Below are 19635 nucleotides of genomic sequence, written 5' to 3'. Positions count from 1 at the left end.
AAATCATTAATTCATTCAGAATTCATAGAAATATAGAACTAAAACACATAGAAAGTATAGATCTAGAACATAGAATGTATAGATCTAGAACACAGAGTTCATAGCTCTAGAACACATAGAATAAAAATTCACCGCTTCACTTCGAACCGAGGTTTGATTTTTTTTTCTTAGGAATGCAACAAATACAACAAATACATGTGTTGCCCTCCAGACTATTATTATTATAAACAAACAATAATAGATTGTAGCTCTTAACTCACTCTTAATAGGTGTAACTTTGTCAGAATCCATGTTTTTGTTTTGATATTGTTTATTACGCACACAACCCAAAGGGTTGGCAGAAGTATTACAGGCTTTTTTACAGCTTGGAATACGCTTGCAGGAACATCACACTGTTATTCATCTTCTCAGATGAGTAAGCCTGGCTTGGGCTGATTCCAGGCACAACCACTAAGGAGCCACATCACACAGAGAAGGTTTCAGAAGTCATGTATCCCCTATCCAAAAACGAGTTATTATTTTAATATGCTAAACAAAGATCTCACACAAGACACAACAGAATAATGTGATATTATGCCACATGTAGTTGAATGCAAGTTGCAAATTGCAATATGCAATCCACCAGTGGCCCACAGGCCCCTTCATAGTATTTCCTTATGAAGTTGTGTGTATGCCCATGCTGTGCTGCAGTGGTTATGAGTATGACTGTGTGTGTTGTGACCTGTCAGTTACATGGCTGCTCCAGTCACTGTCTGTTAGTAATAAATCAATGTGCTGAGGCCATCAGGTCATTCAAAGACACCTGTATCCGCCCGTATCCTCAAAAAACAAAACAAAAAATGGTGTGCACTTTGCGCGCTCATCTGTCAGTAGGAGGTGTGTGTGTGTGTGTGTGTGTGTGTGTGTGTGTGTGTGTGTGTGTGTGTGTGTGTGTGCGCGCGTGCGTGTGTGCGTGTGCGTGTGTGTGTGTGTGTGTGTGTGTGTGTGTGTGTGTATGTGTGTGTGTGTGTGTGTGTGTGTGTGTGTGTGTGTGTGTGTGTGTGTGTGAGTGTGAGTGTGTGTGCGTGCACATGCATCCAGCATCGAGCTTTAATCAGGCCTAAATGTGTGAGCCCGGCCCAACGCAGTCTGACATCATCATCATACCAGGGAGTTATGCTGGAACGCCTACTGAGTGGCAAAACAAATACTTTCTGGTCTTGACAGCCCATACATACAAACAGAAAACTACTTTCTGGTCTTGACAGCCCATACATCCACACAGAAAACTACTTTCTGGTCTTGACAGCCCATACATACAGACAGAAAACTACTTTCTGGTCTTGACAGCCCATACATCCACACAGAAAACTACTTTCTGGTCTTGACAGCCCATACATACAAACAGAAAACTACTTTCTGGTCTTGACAGCCCATACATCCAAACAGAAAACTACTTTCTGGTCTTGACAGCCCATACATCCAAACAGAAAACTACTTTCTGGCCTTGACAGCCCATACATCCACACAGAAAACTACTTTCTGGTCTTGACAGCCCATACATCCAAACAGAAAACTACTTTCTGGCCTTGACAGCCCATACATCCAAACAGAAAACTACCTCCTGGCCTTGACAGCCCATACATCCAAACAGAAAACTAGAAAAGAAAATTTCTAATAAATTTTAAGTGTGCCTGCAGCTCGCTAAGTGTGTGCAACTTTGTATAGCAGTTGGTGTTAGCATTAGCATTTGTTAGCATTTGTTAGCATTAGAAATTGTTGGCATTATCATTAGCATTTTTTAACATTAGCATTTTTTAACATTAGCATTTGTTAGCATTAGCATTAGCATTTGTTAGCATTAGCATTTGTTAGCATTAGCATTAGTGGTTAGCCGTTGGGACTGTGGGACCACCCACTGAGTTTGAGACCAGTAACGTGTTGGGAAGTGGAGACATGGCTGTTTAAAGCCCAGTCAATAGGAAGGCAGAGGGGGCGGGGCTTAAGCAATTACAGATAATTCCTATTGGCCATGTAAGTACACACAGCGAGTTTCGAGACGGTACCATGCTGCAAACTGGAGATATAGCTGTTTAAAGCTCAACCAATAGGAAGATAGGGGCGGGGCTTAAGAGGGGCGGGGCTTAAGTAATAAGTCCCTATTGGCCGTTTAAGTCCAGACACCAAGTTTCAAGACGGTACCATGCTGTGAACTGGAGTAGTGGCTGTTTAAAACCCAGCCAATAGGAATACAAAGGGGGCGGGGCTTAATCAATTACAGCTCATCCCTATTGGCCGGAAAAAGACCAAAGTTGTGTCTGCATTTTAAAGTTTAAACTAGAAGAGAAAATTTCTAAGAAATTTTAAGTGTGCCTGCAGCTCGCTAAGTCTGTGCAACCTTCTGTAGCGGTTGGTGTTAGCATTAGCGTTATTTCATTTGACGCAACCCGCGTGTCTGTATGACAAACGGTTCACGAGATCAAGGGTCACTTCCTGTTTGGTGAGGGGCACTTCCTGTTTGGCGAAATAGGCCCCAATTAAGGTCATGGACGATTAATGAATTAAAGCTGCAAGCAGCGATGACCAGGCCCTCGCAGCTCTACCCACGTCACAAGGCCAGCAGCCAATCAGAAACCAAACAGGAAGTCAGCCATTTCGACTAATTAGTGGCGTTTTGGAGCATTTTTGGCCGTTATCACGGGTCGCACTTTAACGACAGTTTTTTGAGAAAAAATTGTTTTGTGAGAAAAAAAATTTGAGAAAAAAACTTTTTTGAGAAAAAGAAATTTTGAAAAAAAAATTGTGAGAAAAAAAAATCTTGAGAAAAAAAAATGTGAGAAAAAATTTTTTTGAGAAAAAAATAATTTTGAGAAAACAATTTTGAGAAAAAAAAATTTTGAGAAAAAAAAAATTGAGAAAAAATTTTTTTGAGAAAAAAAAAATTAGAGAAAAAAATTGAGAAAAAAAATTTTTGAGAAAAAAAAAAATTAGAGAAAAAAATTGAGAAAAAAAAAATTTGAGAAAAAAAAATTTTTGAGAAAAAAAATTTGAGAAAAAAAAAATTTTGAGAAAAAAATTGAGAAAAAAAAAATTTGAGAAAAAAAATTTGAGAAAAAAAAAATTGAGAAAAAAAATTTGAGAAAAAAAAATTTTTGAGAAAAAAAAATTGAGAAAAAAAAAATTTGAGAAAAAAAAATTTTGAGAAAAAAAAAAAATTGAGAAAAAAAAATTTGAGAAAAAAAAATTGAGAAAAAAAATTTTTTGAGAAAAAATAAATTGAGAAAAAAAAATTTGAGAAAAAAAGAAAAGGTATGACACCAGCCGCAAGTCTGTACGACAAACGGTTCATGAGTTATAGAGGCACTTCCTGTTTGGTGAAGGGCACTTCCTGTTAAAGAGGGGGCGAGGCTTAATCAATTACAGCTCATCCCTATTGGTCGGAAAAAGACCAAAGTTGTGTGAGCATTTTACATTTTAAATGACGTTGCTAGGCAAAAGTATGGCAGAGTTATGTGGCGCCAAAGTTTCTGGGTTTTTTTCGGAGTCCCCCATTCAAAGTCAATGGAGTTTTTGGGCGTTGTTTTTTGCGAATTACATCGCAATCGTAAAGCGGATCGGAAAGAAAAGTAATAGCACACCATTCCCGGCCGAGCCGCACATTTTGATGTATATATTGCGGGGGTGGCGTAAATCGTGCGGCAGTTATTACGTGCCGAAGTTTCCCCCATTCTAAGTCAATGGGGTTTTTTGGCGTCGTTTTTTGCGAATTACGTCGCAATGGTAACGCGGATCGGAAAGAAAAGTAATAGCAACCTATTCCCGGCCGAGCCGCACGTTTTGATGTATATATTGCGTGGGTGGCGTAAATTGTGCGGCAGTTATTACGTGCAGAAATTTGTGGCGAAACTATGGACTTAATTAATTAACTAGAAAAGAAAATTTGTAAGAAATTTTAAGTGTGCCTGCAGCTCGCTAAGTCTGTGCAACCTTGTGTAGCGGTTGGTGTTAGCATTAGCGTTATTAACATTAGCATTTTTGTGCATAAACTTTAACATTATTGTTCTTCATATGACACCACCCACATGTCTGTACGACAAACGGTTCACGAGAAAACGGGTCACTTCCTGTTTGGTGAGGGGCACTTCCTGAAAAAAAAAATTGAGAAAAAAAAATTTGAGAAAAAAAAAATTTTTGAGAAAAAAAAAATTGTGAGAAAAAAAATATTGTGAGAAAAAAAAATTTGAAAAAAAAAATTGAGAAAAAAAAAATTTGAGAAAAATAAAATTTGAGGAAAAAAAAAATGTTTTAGAAAAAAAAATTGAGAAAAAAAAAATTGAGAAAAAAAAATTGAGAAAAAAAAATTTGAGAAAAAAAAATTTGAGAAAAAAAAATTGAGAAAAAAAATTTGAGAAAAAAAAAATTGAGAAAAATTTTTTTTTTAGAAAAAAAAATTTGAGAAAAAAAAATTGAGAAAAAAAAAATTGAGAAAAAAAATTTTTTTAGAAAAAAAATTTTGAGAAAAAAAAAATTTGAGAAAAAAAATTTTTGAGAAAAAAAAATTGTGAGAAAAAAAATTGAGAAAAAAAAAATTTGAGAAAAAAAAATTTGAGAAAAAAAAAATTGAGAAAAAAAAAATTTGAGAAAAAAAAATTGAGAAAAATGACACCAGCCGCGAGTCTGTACGACAAACGGTTCATGAGTTATAGAGGCACTTCCTGTTTGGCGAAGGACACTTCCTGTTACAGAGGGGGCGGGGCTTAATCAATCATCCCTATTGGCCGGAAAAAGACCAAAGTTGTGTGTGCATTTTAAAGTTTAAATCACGTTGCTAGGCAAAAGAATGGCAGAGTTATGTGGCGCCAAAGTTTCTGTTTTTTTTTTCGGAGTCCCCCATTCTAAGTCAATGGGGTTTTTGGGCGTCGTTTTTTGCGAATTACGTCGCAATGGTAACGCGGATCGGAAAGAAAAGTAATAGCACACCATTCCTGGCCGAGCCGCACGTTTTGATGTATATATTGCGGCGGTGGCGTAAATCGTGCGGCAGTTATTACGTGCCGAAATTTCCCCCATTCTAAGTGAATGGGGTTTTTTGGCGTTGTTTTTTGCGAATTACGTCGCAATGGTAACGCGGATCGGAAAGAAAAGTAATAGCACACCATTCCCCGCCGAGCCGCACGTTTTGATGTATATATTGCGGCGGTGGCGTAAATTGTGCGGCACTTATTACGTGCCGAAATTTGTGGGATCATTATTATTATTATTATTATTATTATTATTAAGTATGGCGGATTACAATAAGTGTTTTGCTATTGCATAGCAGGCACACTTAATTAAGTATGGCGGATTACAATAAGTGTTTTGCCATTGCGTTGCATGGCAGGCACACTTAATGAAGTTGCTAGGCAAAAGTATGGCAGAGTTATGTGGCGCCAAAGTTTCTGGGTTTTTGTCAGAGTCCCCCATTCAAAGTCATGGGGGTTTTAGCGCGTAGTTTTTTACGAATTACGTTGCCATGGTAACGCGGATCGGGACGAAAAGTAATAGCACACCATTCTCGGCCGAGCCGCACATTTTGATGTATATTTTTCTGGGGTGGCGTAAATCGTGCGGCAGTTATTACGTGCCAAAATTTCCCCCATTCTAAGTCAATGGGGTTTTTTGGCGTAGTTTTTTGCGAATTACGTCGCAATGGTAACGTGGATCGGAAAGAAAAGTAATTGCACCCCATTCCCGGCCGAGCCGCACGTTTTGATGTATATATTGTGGCGGTGGCGTAAATCGTGCGGCAGTTATTACGTGCCGAAATTTTGTCGGAACATTATATATATATATTAAGGGTGTCGGAAAAAATCGATATGAATCGATTATCGGTTTCAACACTAGCGATACGGCCGCATCGATGCGCGTTTACCCGGATCGGTCCAAATCGCGGCCGTATCGGTCGATGTATCGGTCCTAAAGTAATTAATCGGATTAATCGGATTTTAGCATTAAATAATTAACCTGCTGTGAAATTCTGAACTTACTTACTCATCGTTTACTGTTACAAATCATTACTTCAAAAGTGAGCGCTCTGCTAGCACAGTCAGTGCTGCAGTGAGTGCAACGAAAGAAACAAAAAGAAAAAGCTGCCTGCTGCTCTGTCCTCCAAATAGAGCTGTGTTTCTACGTACTGCAGTCACTGTCCTGCGGAAAGCCGCAGATCTACAAGCCCACAGGGTGTTGCATGTGGATGGGTTGTAAACTTATAGATCTGCTACTTCCGATGCAGCGTGTATGACGCTCGCATGTGCGACACACAGCGACTTGTAAACAAACCAACAACGTGTTAGTTGAGTTCCATCACTATGGATTCATTATTCCAGTGGAGAAACGCAAGTTTGGATTTTATAAGAATGCGACAGTAATGGATTGGATTATAACACTTTTCCCAGTAGAACCCGGTTCTACTAGAACCATCAGAAGTCCCCGCGCTTGTCGACAGCAAAGGTAATAATCACAGCATCAGCTTTTATGGCAAAGGGCTACTATAGAGTATTGGTTTTCAAAGTGGGGTCCGGGGACCCCCAAGGGTCCTTGAGGGAGTTCTAGGGGGTCCTCGGCGAAATGATAGGAACCAAATGGACCCTTGGGTATGTGTAACTCAGGGGAGTGTACAAATGGAACCAAATGGACCCTAATGAACCCTTGGGTATGTGTAACTCAGGGGAGTGTACAAATGGAACCAAATGGACCCTAATGAACCCTTGGGTAAACTTAAGACAGCCTGATCCATGTCAAACTGGAGGTCCTTGACATTGATTTTTTTAGAACTACTGCAGTAGAGCCATAAGATAACAAGTAGACATGATGTGTGCCAAACTTCAAATGTTGCACTTACTTTATACTGCTGTTGTTACTGTTGTAAAGTGGATCTCTTTGAAATGATCTTATTGACTGAATAACAGCAGGCTCTTTTACTAGTTTTATTTGGTGATCTGATCTGTGGCATTGCTGAGGATTGATCTGATCTGTGGCATTGGTGAGGATGTATTTTAGTTTTTCAGTGTTATTATAGCAGCTTTGCAAAGTACAATTATTGCACTGTACTGAAGCCTGAAGGGCCAGGCCTTTTGTGTGTTTGTTTTATATTTCTCCACCTGACCAACTGTAACTGCTAAAGTGAAGTTCTTAGAAATGGGTGTGTGAGACAGATTTTCAAACCATGTCAGTAGGCTTTGTAGTTTACATTAATTATTTTTTGTATCTACATGTCTGTGTCTATTTTATGATTTGTCATCCATCTTTCTTTACAATTTTCTGTTATTCCATGGTCTTTTATGAGATATCCATTATTTGAAGGTCAGCAATGCTACTTTATAGATTATAGCTTCTTAATTGAATGGAAAATTAATGTTTCATTAAACGTATGTATCAGATCACACCGTATCGCATCGAATCGTATCGAATCGTATCGAATCCAATCGAATCGCATAAAATCCACAAAATCGAAATCGTATCGAAATCGTATCGAAATTGCACCGTATCGAATCGTATCGAATCGTTCTGTATGTAAGCCGTATCGTTTCCGAATCGAATCGTTAGCCCATGTATCGGATACGTATCGAATCGCCTTGTAGGGAATGGATACACACCCCTAATATATATATATATACTAGAAAAGAAAATTTCTAAGAAATTTTAAGTGTGCCTGCAGCTCGCTAAGTCTGTGCAACCTTGTGTAGCGGTTGGTGTTAGTGTTTCGTTTTGAGAGGGTCGTTCCCCCTGAAAAACACGTTTTGGCATGAAACGGTTACGTTTTGCGCGTTTGTGGTGCCCCCTATGGGTCGAAGTGGAAATGCTTTTGGGTATATGTTCAGTATAGCGCCCCCCACTTGTGGTTAAAATTTGGTGTTGACTGGATGTTTCGTTTGTGATTTATGGCTACTTCTTACAAAACGGGCTCCTCCCGCTAACTTTGGAACCCTGTTACGGAAGAACGGTATGGACTATCAAAATATCGTTTAAATATGTTTATCGCATGAGTCCATAGATCGTGTGTATCGATTTTTGTGACATTTGGAGAAAATATGTAGGAAAAGGAGCAAAAAGTGTGTTTTGAAGAAAATTCAAAATGGCGGAAAATCTATCCTGACGCAAATGGGCGTGGCCTATATGAGGAGATGCGTCATGACCCAAGGAATCCAGGGAAAAAGGAATTTTAATTTTCCGACCCACGGTTCAAGAGTTACAGGCCGAAAGGTAAAGTGGACTGTTATAGCGCCACCATGAGGCCAACTGACGAAATTATTTTTTATTTAATCCTTGATATCATTATAAATCTCCTCTCCAAGTTTTGAAACTGTAGCCCCTATGGTTTGCGAGAAAAAAAATATTGAATGTGAGTTTTTGCGATTCCCATTATAAGTCAATGGGTAAAATTAATTCACTAATAAATTAATATCAATTAAACGATACAACTTTTCTCTTAGAAAAGTAATAGCACCCCATTCCTGGCCGAGCCGCACGTTTTGATGTATATATTGCGGCGGTGGCGTAAATCGTGCGGCACTTATTACGTGCCGAAATTTTGTCGGAACATATATATATATATATATACTAGAAAAGACAATTTCTAAGAAATTTTAAGTGTGCCTGCAGCTCGCCAAGTCTGTGCAACCTTGTGTAGCGGTTGGTGTTAGCATTAGCGTTACATTTTTTAACATTAGCATTTTTTGCATAAACTTTAACATTATGGTTCTTCATATGACACCACCCACATGTCTGTACGACAAACGGTTCACGAGATAAACGGTCACTTCCTGTTTGGAGAGGGGCAGTTCCTGTTTGGCGAAATAGGCCACAATTAAGGTTAAGGACTCTTAATCAAGTCATATGGCTCCACCCACGCGTCTGTATGACAAACGGTTCACGAGATAAAGGGTCACTTCCTGTTTGGTGAGGGGCACTTCCTGTTTGGCGAAATAGGCCCCAATTAAGGTTAAGGACTCTTAATCAAGTCATTTGACGCCACCCACGCGTATGTACGACAAACGGTTCACGAGATCAAGGGTCACTTCCTGTTTGGTGAGGGGCACTTCCTGTTTGGCGAAATAGGCCCCAATTAAGGTTAAGGACTCTTAATCAAGTCATTTCACACCACCCACGCGTCTGCACGACAAACGGTTCACGAGATAAAGGGTCACTTCCTGTTTGGTGAGGGGCACTTCCTGTTTGGCGAAATAGGCCCCAATCAAGTTTAAGGACTCTTAAAGGGATATTCCACTTTCAAAAAAACTTTTGGTCATTTTATCGTCTAATCAGGCTTTTATGAACACCCTGAACAGTTTTTAATTTGCTTCATTCAATATTTAGATATTTGATGTAAATGTTATCTGGCCCTCCTCCTCCAGGACCTCTCCACATACACACCCATTGTAACTTCAAACTTCATTTTAACCATGATAGATTCATTAAAACCACCCATAATTTTTTCTGGTGACTCATAATACCCTCCTAATACGTGAGCAGACCGTGCTTTTTCAATAACCTTTTTCTTTTATTTTTAATAATTCTTTGGGAAATTGGAAAACATTAAATACAATAATATTTTATTGAAAATAAATAAAAAAAGTTATTGAAAAAACACGGCCTGCTCACGTATTAGGAGGGTAGTATGAGTCACCAGAAAAAAATAATGGGTGTTTTTAATGAATCTATCATGGTTAAAATGAAGTTTGAAGTTACAATGGGTGTGTGTGGGGAGAAGCCCTGGGCCTGGAGGGCCAGAAAACATTTACATCAAATATCTAAATATTGAATGAAGCAAATTAAAATCTGTTGAGGGACTTCATAAAAGCCTGATTAGACGATAAAATGACCAAAAGTTTTTTTGAAAGTGGAATATCCCTTTAATCTTGTCATTTGACGCAACCCGCGCGTCTGTACGACAAACGGTTCACAAGATCAAGGGTCACTTCCTGTTTGGTGAGGGGCACTTCCTGTTTGGTGAAATAGGCCCCAATTAAGGTTAACGACTCTTAATCTTGTCATTTGACGCAACCCGCGCGTCTGTACGACAAACGGTTCACGAGATCAAGGGTCACTTCCTGTTTGGTGAGGGGCACTTCCTGTTTGGCGAAATAGGCCCCAATTAAGGTTAAGGACTCTTAATCTTGTCATTTGACGCAACCCGCGCGTCTGTACGACAAACGGTTCACGAGATCAAGGGTCACTTCCTGTTTGGTGAGGGGCACTTCCTGTTTGGCGAAATAGGCCCCAATTAAGGTTAAGGACTCTTAATCAAGTCATTTGACGCCAACCACGCGTCTGTACGACAAACGGTTCACGAGGTAATGGGTCACTTCCTGTTTGGTGAGGGGCACTTCCTGTTTGGCGAAATAGGCCCCAATTGAGGTCAAGGACTCTTAATCAAGTCATTTGACGCCAACCACGCGTCTGTACGACAAACGGTTCACGAGGTAATGGGTCACTTCCTGTTTGGTGAGGGGCACTTCCTGTTTGGCGAAATAGGCCCCAATTGAGGTCAAGGACTCTTAATCAAGTCATATGAAACCATCCACGCATCTGTACGACAAACGGTTCATGAGATGTAGAGGCACTTCCTGTTTGGCGAAGGGGACTTCCTGTTACAGAGGGGGCGGGGCTTAATCAATTACAGCTCATCCCTATTGGCCGGAAAAAGACCAAAGTTGTGTGTGCATTTTAAAGTTTAAATCACGTTGCTAGGCAAAAGTATGGCAGAGTTATGTGGCGCCAAAGTTTCTGGGTTTTTTTCGGAGTCCCCCATTCAAAGTCAATGGGGGTTTTTGGGCGTCGTTTTTTGCTAATTACGTCGCCATGGTAACGCGGATCGGAAAGAAAAGTAAGAGCAACCTATTCCCGGCCGAGCCGCACGTTTTGATGTATATATTGCGTGGGTGGCGTAAATTGTACGGCAGTTATTATGTGCAGAAATTTGTGGCGAAACTAACTAACTAATTATTTAAGTATGGCGGATTACAATAAGTGTTTTGCCATTGCGTTGCATGGCAGGCACACTTAATTAAAAGATCCCCACCAAACACACGTTGGTTTCCTACTATGATGTGAAATCTAAATGCAGCAGTGTTTTTTAGACTGAGTACCAGCACAAGCGTAATTTGATAGGGTTTTTGGGTTTTAAAAACCCAAGGGCCCCCCCAGTGGCGATTTTTTTTTTTTTTTTAATAGTCCTAAATAAAAATATACGCCCAATGCGCCCATATCTACATAAATTCATACTAGGATATTATTATATGTATTTAGTAATTTCCAATATATTAGTTGTAATCATTGTAGTTTGCCAAGTGCCAATTGACCACCAAGTAGGCCTACACATTGACTGATGTTAAAATACAGATAAGGTTTCTTAATAAGAATGTCGTTTTCATTGTTCAATTATAATTTTAATACATCTCACATCCACAGGCAGACAGATATCTGACTGTTATACTGTAAGATGTTTTGCATGTCTGTCAGAGGACCCAAATGTAAACAAGCTATATACTGTAGTGCTTTTGCTATGCAAACTGCTAATAAAGTATTCAATCAATTCAAACACACGCATGCATGCACGCGCATGAGGGAACGCACGTGCACGTGCACACACACACACACACACACACACACACACACACACACACACACACACACACACACACACACACACACACACACACGCTAAAGGCTTTTGCGAGGCAACGATGACCGAAGCTACAGTTGTGCAGTCTGCAGACCATTTCACTTTTTCCACACAGAACTTGACAGAAGCACTACTTTTATGGTCCGGGTACTAACATATAATTTGTTTTTCTCTTCAAAATAAAACTCGGAAAAGGCCAAATTCCCATGTTTTACTTTTAAACCTAAAATGAAAAACAGAAAACAGGACCATAGACTATTTTTCTAAATGTCTGTAAACATTGGAAATCGGGTGGAACAAAGTTGAAAAACGCTCTGTTTTCCTTTAATGCCATTTGAGTTTTCTTAATTTCCCTTCAAAAACAGAAAACAGAAAACAGAACACTGACCCCGTGTTCCGTTGTTATATTATCCATCTGCACTCAAAGTCAAGTGCAACAGACGGCTTGTTCCAAGTTCGCTTTGATTCACCGTCATTGTCAATGAAACCAACCAAAAGGACGTGGCGGAGGACCTTCAAAATAAAAGTCAAGGGGTCGCCAGCTGAGCTACCAGTCCAGGCGCCAACGACCTTTGCTGTGTGCCATTTTCTGTCAGTCTACTGTCCTTAGTCAAGCAATAAATAAAGCCATAAAAGCCCCAAAATAAAAAATAATAATTAATAAGGCTCACGTGTTTGAGGATTTTACTGTCAGAAATACTTTGCCAATTAATTGGTTGCCTGCAGCTTCAGATGAAGCAAAATTAGGCCATAGTTTGTGTATAATAATATATAGTTATATTATTATAGTTATATAGTTATATTATTTTAAGAGCCATATTAATTAATAATTAGGTTGGGAATTGTAGGCTTAACCTATTGCATTATGCCAGTGGTTCTCCACCTGTGGGTCGGGACCCCCAGAGGGGTCCCCAAATTATTTTGGGGGGTTCCCAGATGATTAACCTAATGTGCAACATTGTTTTTCTCTCTCAACAAACCAACATAAAGTTTAAGTGTAAAGCGGGTTTTTAAAGTGACAATTTTACGGACTTTCTAATACCTCTAAAATGACAAATTAAACATTGGCAAAACTGTCAAATATTAGACAATTTGAAATTGTGAATATAGCTGATTTACATGCTCACTGAGCATGTAGATCTGCTATTTTCACAATAGAGCCATGTTAAACAAAATGTAATACTTCAACTCTTAGTGCTCGTCAGGGTGGGGGGGTCCCCAGTTAAAATATGATTATTTTGGGGGTTGTGGCCTGAAAAGGTTGACTGAGAACCCCTGCATTATATAGGCTTACCACTCCCCTTTTAATTGCTCTCCTTTTTGGGACATCTAGTAAAAGTCAGCAGCAAAGGCCCCCATAACCCACCTTAAAGGTCATCTTTGGCATGTTTATATATAGGCTATATACAGTAAGACGCCCTAAGGGCGAAAAGCGCCCTGGCCCTAAAGGGTGAGCTCGCACAGGATGGAATTTGCACAGGACAGAATTCATTTGCAAGTGTTATTCGAGTTGTGGTTGGTTGTTCAAGTTGGACAAAATGTGGACAAAATATTTTCCCGAATATGGATATGACTGACATGTCCATATGGGCCAAGCTATGGGCTTATATATTGATGACATCAGGGATCTCCATATGGGCAGGTCAGCTATAGACATTGAGGCTGGCCATATATGGCCAATTCTGTTTTGGCCATATATGGAGCGTCCATATATGGACATTGCCAAATATGGGTCAACAATGTGATGTCACAACAGGTCAGCTATATAGACATTGAGGCGTTAGCTGCCTTGATCATTGAGTCAACAATGTGATGTCACAACAGGTCGGATATAGACATTGAGGCGTTACCTACCTACTATTTACTCACTGAAGGTCAAGGTTCTGACGGGTTTGATAGTAAATGCTCCATACGGTTGCAATTTTAATCACGCTAAAGCGATTTTCCCCCTGGACGTGTGTGTGTGTGTGTGTGTGTGTGTGTGTGTGTGTGTGTGTGTGTGTGTGTGTGTGTGTGTGTGTGTGTGAATAAGGCAGTGTGTGTGTGTGTGTGTGTGTGTGTGTGTGTGTGTGTGTGTGTGTGTGTGTGTGTGTGTGTGTGTGTGTGTGTGTGTGTGTGAATAAGGCAGCTTGACGCCTCAATGTCTATAGCTGACCTGTTGTGACATAACATTGTTGACCCATATTTGTTAATGCCCATATATGGCCAAGACAGAATTAATTTACAAATGCCTCAATGTTTATAGCTGACCTGCCCATATATGGAGATCCTTGATATATGGAGTCTATGTCAGTCATATCCATATTTGGGAAAATATTTTGGCCACATTTTGTTCAACATAAACAACCAACCGCAACTCGAATCACACTTGCAAATTAATACCGTCCTGTGCGAAGGTAGGACTATATTGCATGATGCAGTGGTTCTCAACTTTTTCAGGCCGCGACCCCCAAAATAATCATATTTTAACTGGGGACCCCCCACCCTGAAAAGCACTAAGCGTCGAGGCATTACATTTTGTATATTTGTTGTTTACTGTTGAGAGAGAAAACAATGTTGCACATCATCTGGGGACCCCCCAAAATAATTTGGGGACCCCCCTGGGTCCCGACCCACAGGTTGAGAACCACTGGCATAATGCAATAGGTTAAGCCTATACCATTCCCCACCTAATTATTAATTAATATGGCTCTTAAAATAATATCACTATATATCACACAAACTATGGCCTAACTTTTGCTTCATCTGAAGCTGCAGGCAACCAATTGGCAAAGTATTTCTGACAGTAAAATCCTCAAACACGTGAGCCTTATTAATTCTTATTTTTTATTTTGGGGCTTTTATGGCTTTATTTCTTGCTTGACTGAGGACAGTAGACTGACAGAAAATGGGGAGAGACACGCAGCAAAGGTCGTTGGCGCTTGGAGTGGTAGCTCAGCTGGCGCCCCCTTGACTTTTATTTTGAAGGTCCTCCGCCACGTCCTTTTGGTTGGTTTAATTGACATTGACGGTGAATCAAAGCGAACTTGGAACAAGCCGTCTGTTGCACTTGACTTTGAGTGCAGATGGATAATATAACAACGGAACACGGGGTCAGTGTTCTGTTTTCTGTTTTCTGTTTTTGAAGGGAAATTAAGAAAACACAAATGGCATTAAAGGAGTAGTTCACCCCCAAAATGACTTTTTTTCTATTGATTACTCATGCCATGGAGAGTAGAGTTCAATAATACTTTTTGGTTTTTGTCACATTCCTAAGACAACAATTTGTAAATAGTAAATTTACCCCCATTGATTCCGGATGGTGACCCGTCACCATCCGGAACGAATGGGGGTAAATTTATTGTTATCAAATTTTTGTCTTAGGAATGCGACAAAAAACAAAAAATATTATTGAACTCTTGTCTCCATGGCATGAGTAATCAATAGAAAAAAAGTCATTTTGGGGGTGAACTACTCCTTTAAAGGAAAACAGAGCGTTTTTCAACTTTGTTCCACCCGATTTCCAATGTTTACAGACATTTAGAAAAACGGTCTATGGTCCTGTTTTCTGTTTTTCATTTTAGGTTTAAAAGTAAAACATGGGAATTTGGCCTTTTCCGAGTTTTATTTTGAAGAGAAAAACAAATTATACGTTAGTACCCGGACCTTTTATCTAGCCCGTTTCAGGGCTACACTTTAACCAGCATGAGATAAAAACACTGCCACTGACTCACCTAAGCTTCGGAGGTTAAAAAAAGAATGCATTTCCAACGTGTGTGCATTACAGGAGCAGCATGGCCAAAGTCTTGTGTTTATAATCCCTAGAGTTAGTAGTTATAATCCACGTGAATTGTGTTTACATGTTTGAAAGCTGTGACGAGATGAATGGTTTACAGCATTATGATGCTAGAACCAGACTTCCTCTGAAAACTGTGGATTTCAAAATAAGAGCATAAGGTGTTAGGCTATCATGTATATGATTAGTTTTATGTGTTAGTCTAGTTACAGGAAGTAAATAGACCGGTGCTGCCCTACTTGACACAGTGTGACTCTCACCCTGGCCAGCAGCAAGAGTGTCACTGCAGCCTCTATGCATGTTAATCGAGCGCTCTAATCATTTTGTTTGATTTGCCACGCATCGGCACAACATTAACATAGAACCAAAGTAGCGAGCCTGTTTTGAAAATGTAGCGGAGTAAAAGTACAGATACTTGTGTTAAAATGTAACAGATAAAAGTAAAAAGTACTCAGAAAAATAAATACTCAGTAAAGTACAAAGTACTGAAAAATGTTACTTCCCATCTCTGCTTACCTTGAATGTTGTTACCGTGGATGTAATCAATCCAGTTACTGTAGCCCTTCTATTTAATCCTTTTGGGGATGTTGATGTTGTCATCTGCCCATTTGTCAATTTGGTCAAAAGAAATTGGTTGAACAGAACTCATATTTTGGGACCATCGCTCCGTTGTATACAATGGTATAGGCTGTCACCCCATGTGGTCATGTGATCCAAAATGGCTGCGGTGTGAATAGGGTCTGTGGGCAAAGGTGGAGTCTTAGGTGGAGTACTCAACCACGGTGGAAGCTAGGGAGTTAGTCTGCAGTTCTGAGTGCAACAGGGAGTTTATTCCACAGGTTGGGGGCCAGGAGGGAGAAGAAACTATAAGGGCTACAGTTAGCACAGTGGGACGTTCACAGTCAAGTGGTCTATGCAGGAAAAGCATTAGCCCCATATAGAACCTCACCCGTCGCTGCATACTGTTGTGCTCTGAGATGAGGTCCTAGAAAGGTGGCGTAGCGATCGCTGCGACTGCTGCAACGAGTTGGAAAACACTCAAAACGACATTTTATCCAAAAAGTAAAGGTAGTTCCGAGCTCACAGACTGTGGTTTACCTAACCTCGGTAAATAAAACATCAACCACGGCGTCGGGAAAACGGTTTAAATGGCTTATTTAGTCTCATTAAATTCAGAAAAGCCCCCGGCGGCAGGTGCAAGTACTGCATCTTCCCCATTGTAGCAGATACAGTTTTCCCAACGCCGTGGTTGATGTTTTATTTAGGTTAGGTAAACCACAGTCTGTGAGCAGTACTGTGAACAGTATACAGCGACGGGTGAGGTTCTAAATGGGGCTAGAAAAGCATGAGCTGTGATTGGTCTACTTTGGAGGGGACTAAAAACCCTCTTCTGCAACCATGGTTGCAGAAAATATTCTATTATATGTACACTGTAAATTAGTATTGTCTGAGCAGCATGTATTTCAACTCAAATGATAATGTCATAAACATTTGTGTGATTCCAGAAGTTTTCACCACAGAGCAGAGTCTCCAACACCCAGCTGTGTGTCTATGAAGAGTGATCAGTCTATGGGTTTACCTATGAACGTCAGTAATGAACCTGGACCTTCAAACACAACGTAAGATCACTGAACTCTGTGAACTGGAAAGACAACAAGAATGAATCCACAGAGACATAATACAAATATATATATATTAACTAGTTTGACTTTGGTTGTACAAATAAACAGAACCAATGATGAAAACAGGAACTTTTTAATTGAGGAGAGGAAATATGAAGTCATTTGACAGGGAGACCCTTAAAAACCCCTGAACAGAAGTACTGCCGATCAATCTTCTATTTATTTATAAACATGTTTAAAAAAAACAATGCCACAAATGATAACAACACGTACACAAATTATATCTTTACAATTTATGAATGAAAGAGTTATGAATATACAATAGTTCTATGACAGAGTGGAGATTATTATTGTACATCAACACAATTCAGAGAACATTTCAATTATGTTATATGTCATATTATATTGTATGTACATATTAAATACTATTATATAGTAACATAATGTCTTAATGTCTCCACAGAGAGAGGAAGAAGAGTGGTCGTGTTGTGACAGAGCAGGCGTCCAAGAGATCCAGAACCACACCTGGACTGAAGACACCCTGTCACACCAGCAGTGGACAAAGTAAGACCGGACACAATTAATTAACACAGTTATAACTGATATGTTTGAAATGACAGAAGACATTGTCAGACTAAATTTCCACAATGTGTCATCAGTATCCATGTTTAAATAATGATGCTAAACATGTATCAACTCTGTATGAAAACCAGTGATCCGATGTTGTTTCTTTTACCTGTTTTTCTTAGTTTTATTAACCACTTAAACCCCTTATGTTGTTTAGTGGAGACCCTCAGGGCTCTATACTAGTGTATTTAACATAATATATTTTCACTAAAAATAGCAGATCTACAAGCTTACACATCAGCTTGTACGCTTGTAGATCTGCTATTTGATGTCAATATTTTCCCCTGAATACAGAAGGTTTAAGTGGTTAAATTAATAATATGCATACACAAATGTGATGATGTAAAGTTATAAATTCAACTGAATGTTTAAAATGTCTTCATTGTCTTCTCATAGCAGGTGTCAGTCCACAGGAGTTTCTAAAGGTTTATAAGGTCGGTTTGAACCGTCTTGATCGTGTGACATACGTCACTGAAGTGTCCTCCCTCAGCAGCATCTACACAGAGCTCTACATCTCAGCGGGAGAGAGTGAAGGGGTTAATACCCAACATGAGGTCTGGCAGCTTGAGAAAGCTTCCAAGAAGAGGACCCTCCATGACCAACCAATCAAATGCTGTGACATCTTTAAGCCCCTCCTCCTTGGCAGAGACAAACCCATCAGAAGAGTTCTGACCAAGGGCATCGCTGGAATTGGAAAAACCTTCTCTGTGCGTAAGTTCACTCTGGACTGGGCAAAGGGTTTGGAAAATCAAGATGTCATTCTCCTGGTTCCCTTCTCATTCCGGGAGCTGAACTTGGTCAGAGATGAGCAGCACAGTCTTCTCTCACTGATCCATCGTTTCCACCCAGAATTAAAGAAGGTCACAGCAGAGCAGCTCGCTGTCTGGAAGGTTGGCTTCATCTTTGATGGTCTGGATGAAAGCAGGTTTCCGCTGAAATTCGAGAACATTCGCATTGGTTCTCATGTCTTCCAAGAGAATGACATTGTTTCTGATGTCACAGTGACATCATCAGTGGACTTGCTGTTGACAAACCTCATTGAGGGGAATCTGCTCCCCTCAGCCCTCCTCTGGATAACTACCAGACCTGCAGCAGCCAATCAGATCCCTCCTGATTGTGTTGACTTGGAGACAGAAATACGAGGGTTCACAGACCCCCAGAAGGAGGAGTTCTTCAGGAAGAGATTCAGGGATGAGAAGCTGGCAAGCAAAATCATCTCACACATGAAGACATCAAGGAGCCTCAACATCATGTGTCACATCCCGGTCTTCTGTTCGATCACCGCTACCGTTCTGGAGGAGATGTTGAAGACAGACGAGACTGAACAGCTGCCCACGACCCAGACTCAGATGTACAGCCACTTCCTGTCGGTCCAGACAAAGAGGAAGTGGAAGAAGTATGAACACAGTCCTGATGTGAATCAACAGCAGCTCATGGAGAAGGACAGGGAGGTTCTTCTGAAACTGGGCAGGCTGGCTTTTGAACATCTGGAAAAAGGCAGTGTCATGTTCTACCAAGAAGACCTGGAAGAGTGTGGCCTTGATGTGAGAGAAGCCTCGTTGTACTCAGGAGTGTGCACAGAGATCTTCAAAGAAGACACTGTTCAATCTGAGAGAAAGGTCTACAGCTTTGTTCATCTGAGCATCCAGGAGTTTATGGCTGCAGTCTTCCTGTTCCACTGTTTCACACAGAAGAACATGAAGGTACTGAAGACATTCCTGAGAGGAGGAGGACCGTCACTGACCCTGGAAGACTTCCTGTACAGAGTCATGAAAAAATCCCAGAACAGTAAAAATGGCCACCTGGACCTCTTTGTCCGCTTCCTTCATGGCCTCTTACTGGAGTCCAACCAGAGTCTGATAGGAGGCCTTTTGGGTCAGACAGAGACAAGTCCATGGCTCATCCAAAGAGTCGTCAACAACCTGAAGAGGATGACCACTGAAGATCACTCTCCTGAGAGAATGATCAAC

At 40.2% G+C, this 19635-nt stretch overlaps 1 protein-coding gene across 1 annotated transcript in view; it reads left to right on the top strand.

Moving 5' to 3' along the window:
- LOC308308482 (protein NLRC3-like) overlaps window positions 1-19635 on the top strand; it is a gene marked incomplete at both ends in the record, with an annotated part of 110341 nt that overhangs the window by 32533 nt on the left and 58173 nt on the right. Inside the window, 2 exons of the mRNA XM_080753897.1 lie at window positions 17502-17602; window positions 18062-19609. Of these exons, the coding sequence (XP_080610023.1) occupies window positions 17502-17602; window positions 18062-19609 (1649 nt within the window). The remainder of the gene's footprint in view (window positions 1-17501; window positions 17603-18061; window positions 19610-19635) is intronic.

This window comes from Nannobrachium achirus (genome assembly GCF_963921795.1).
Source record: "Nannobrachium achirus genome assembly, chromosome: 23".
Taxonomy (NCBI): Eukaryota; Metazoa; Chordata; class Actinopteri; order Myctophiformes; family Myctophidae; genus Nannobrachium; species Nannobrachium achirus.
This window is presented reverse-complemented; position numbering and strand designations above follow the sequence as displayed.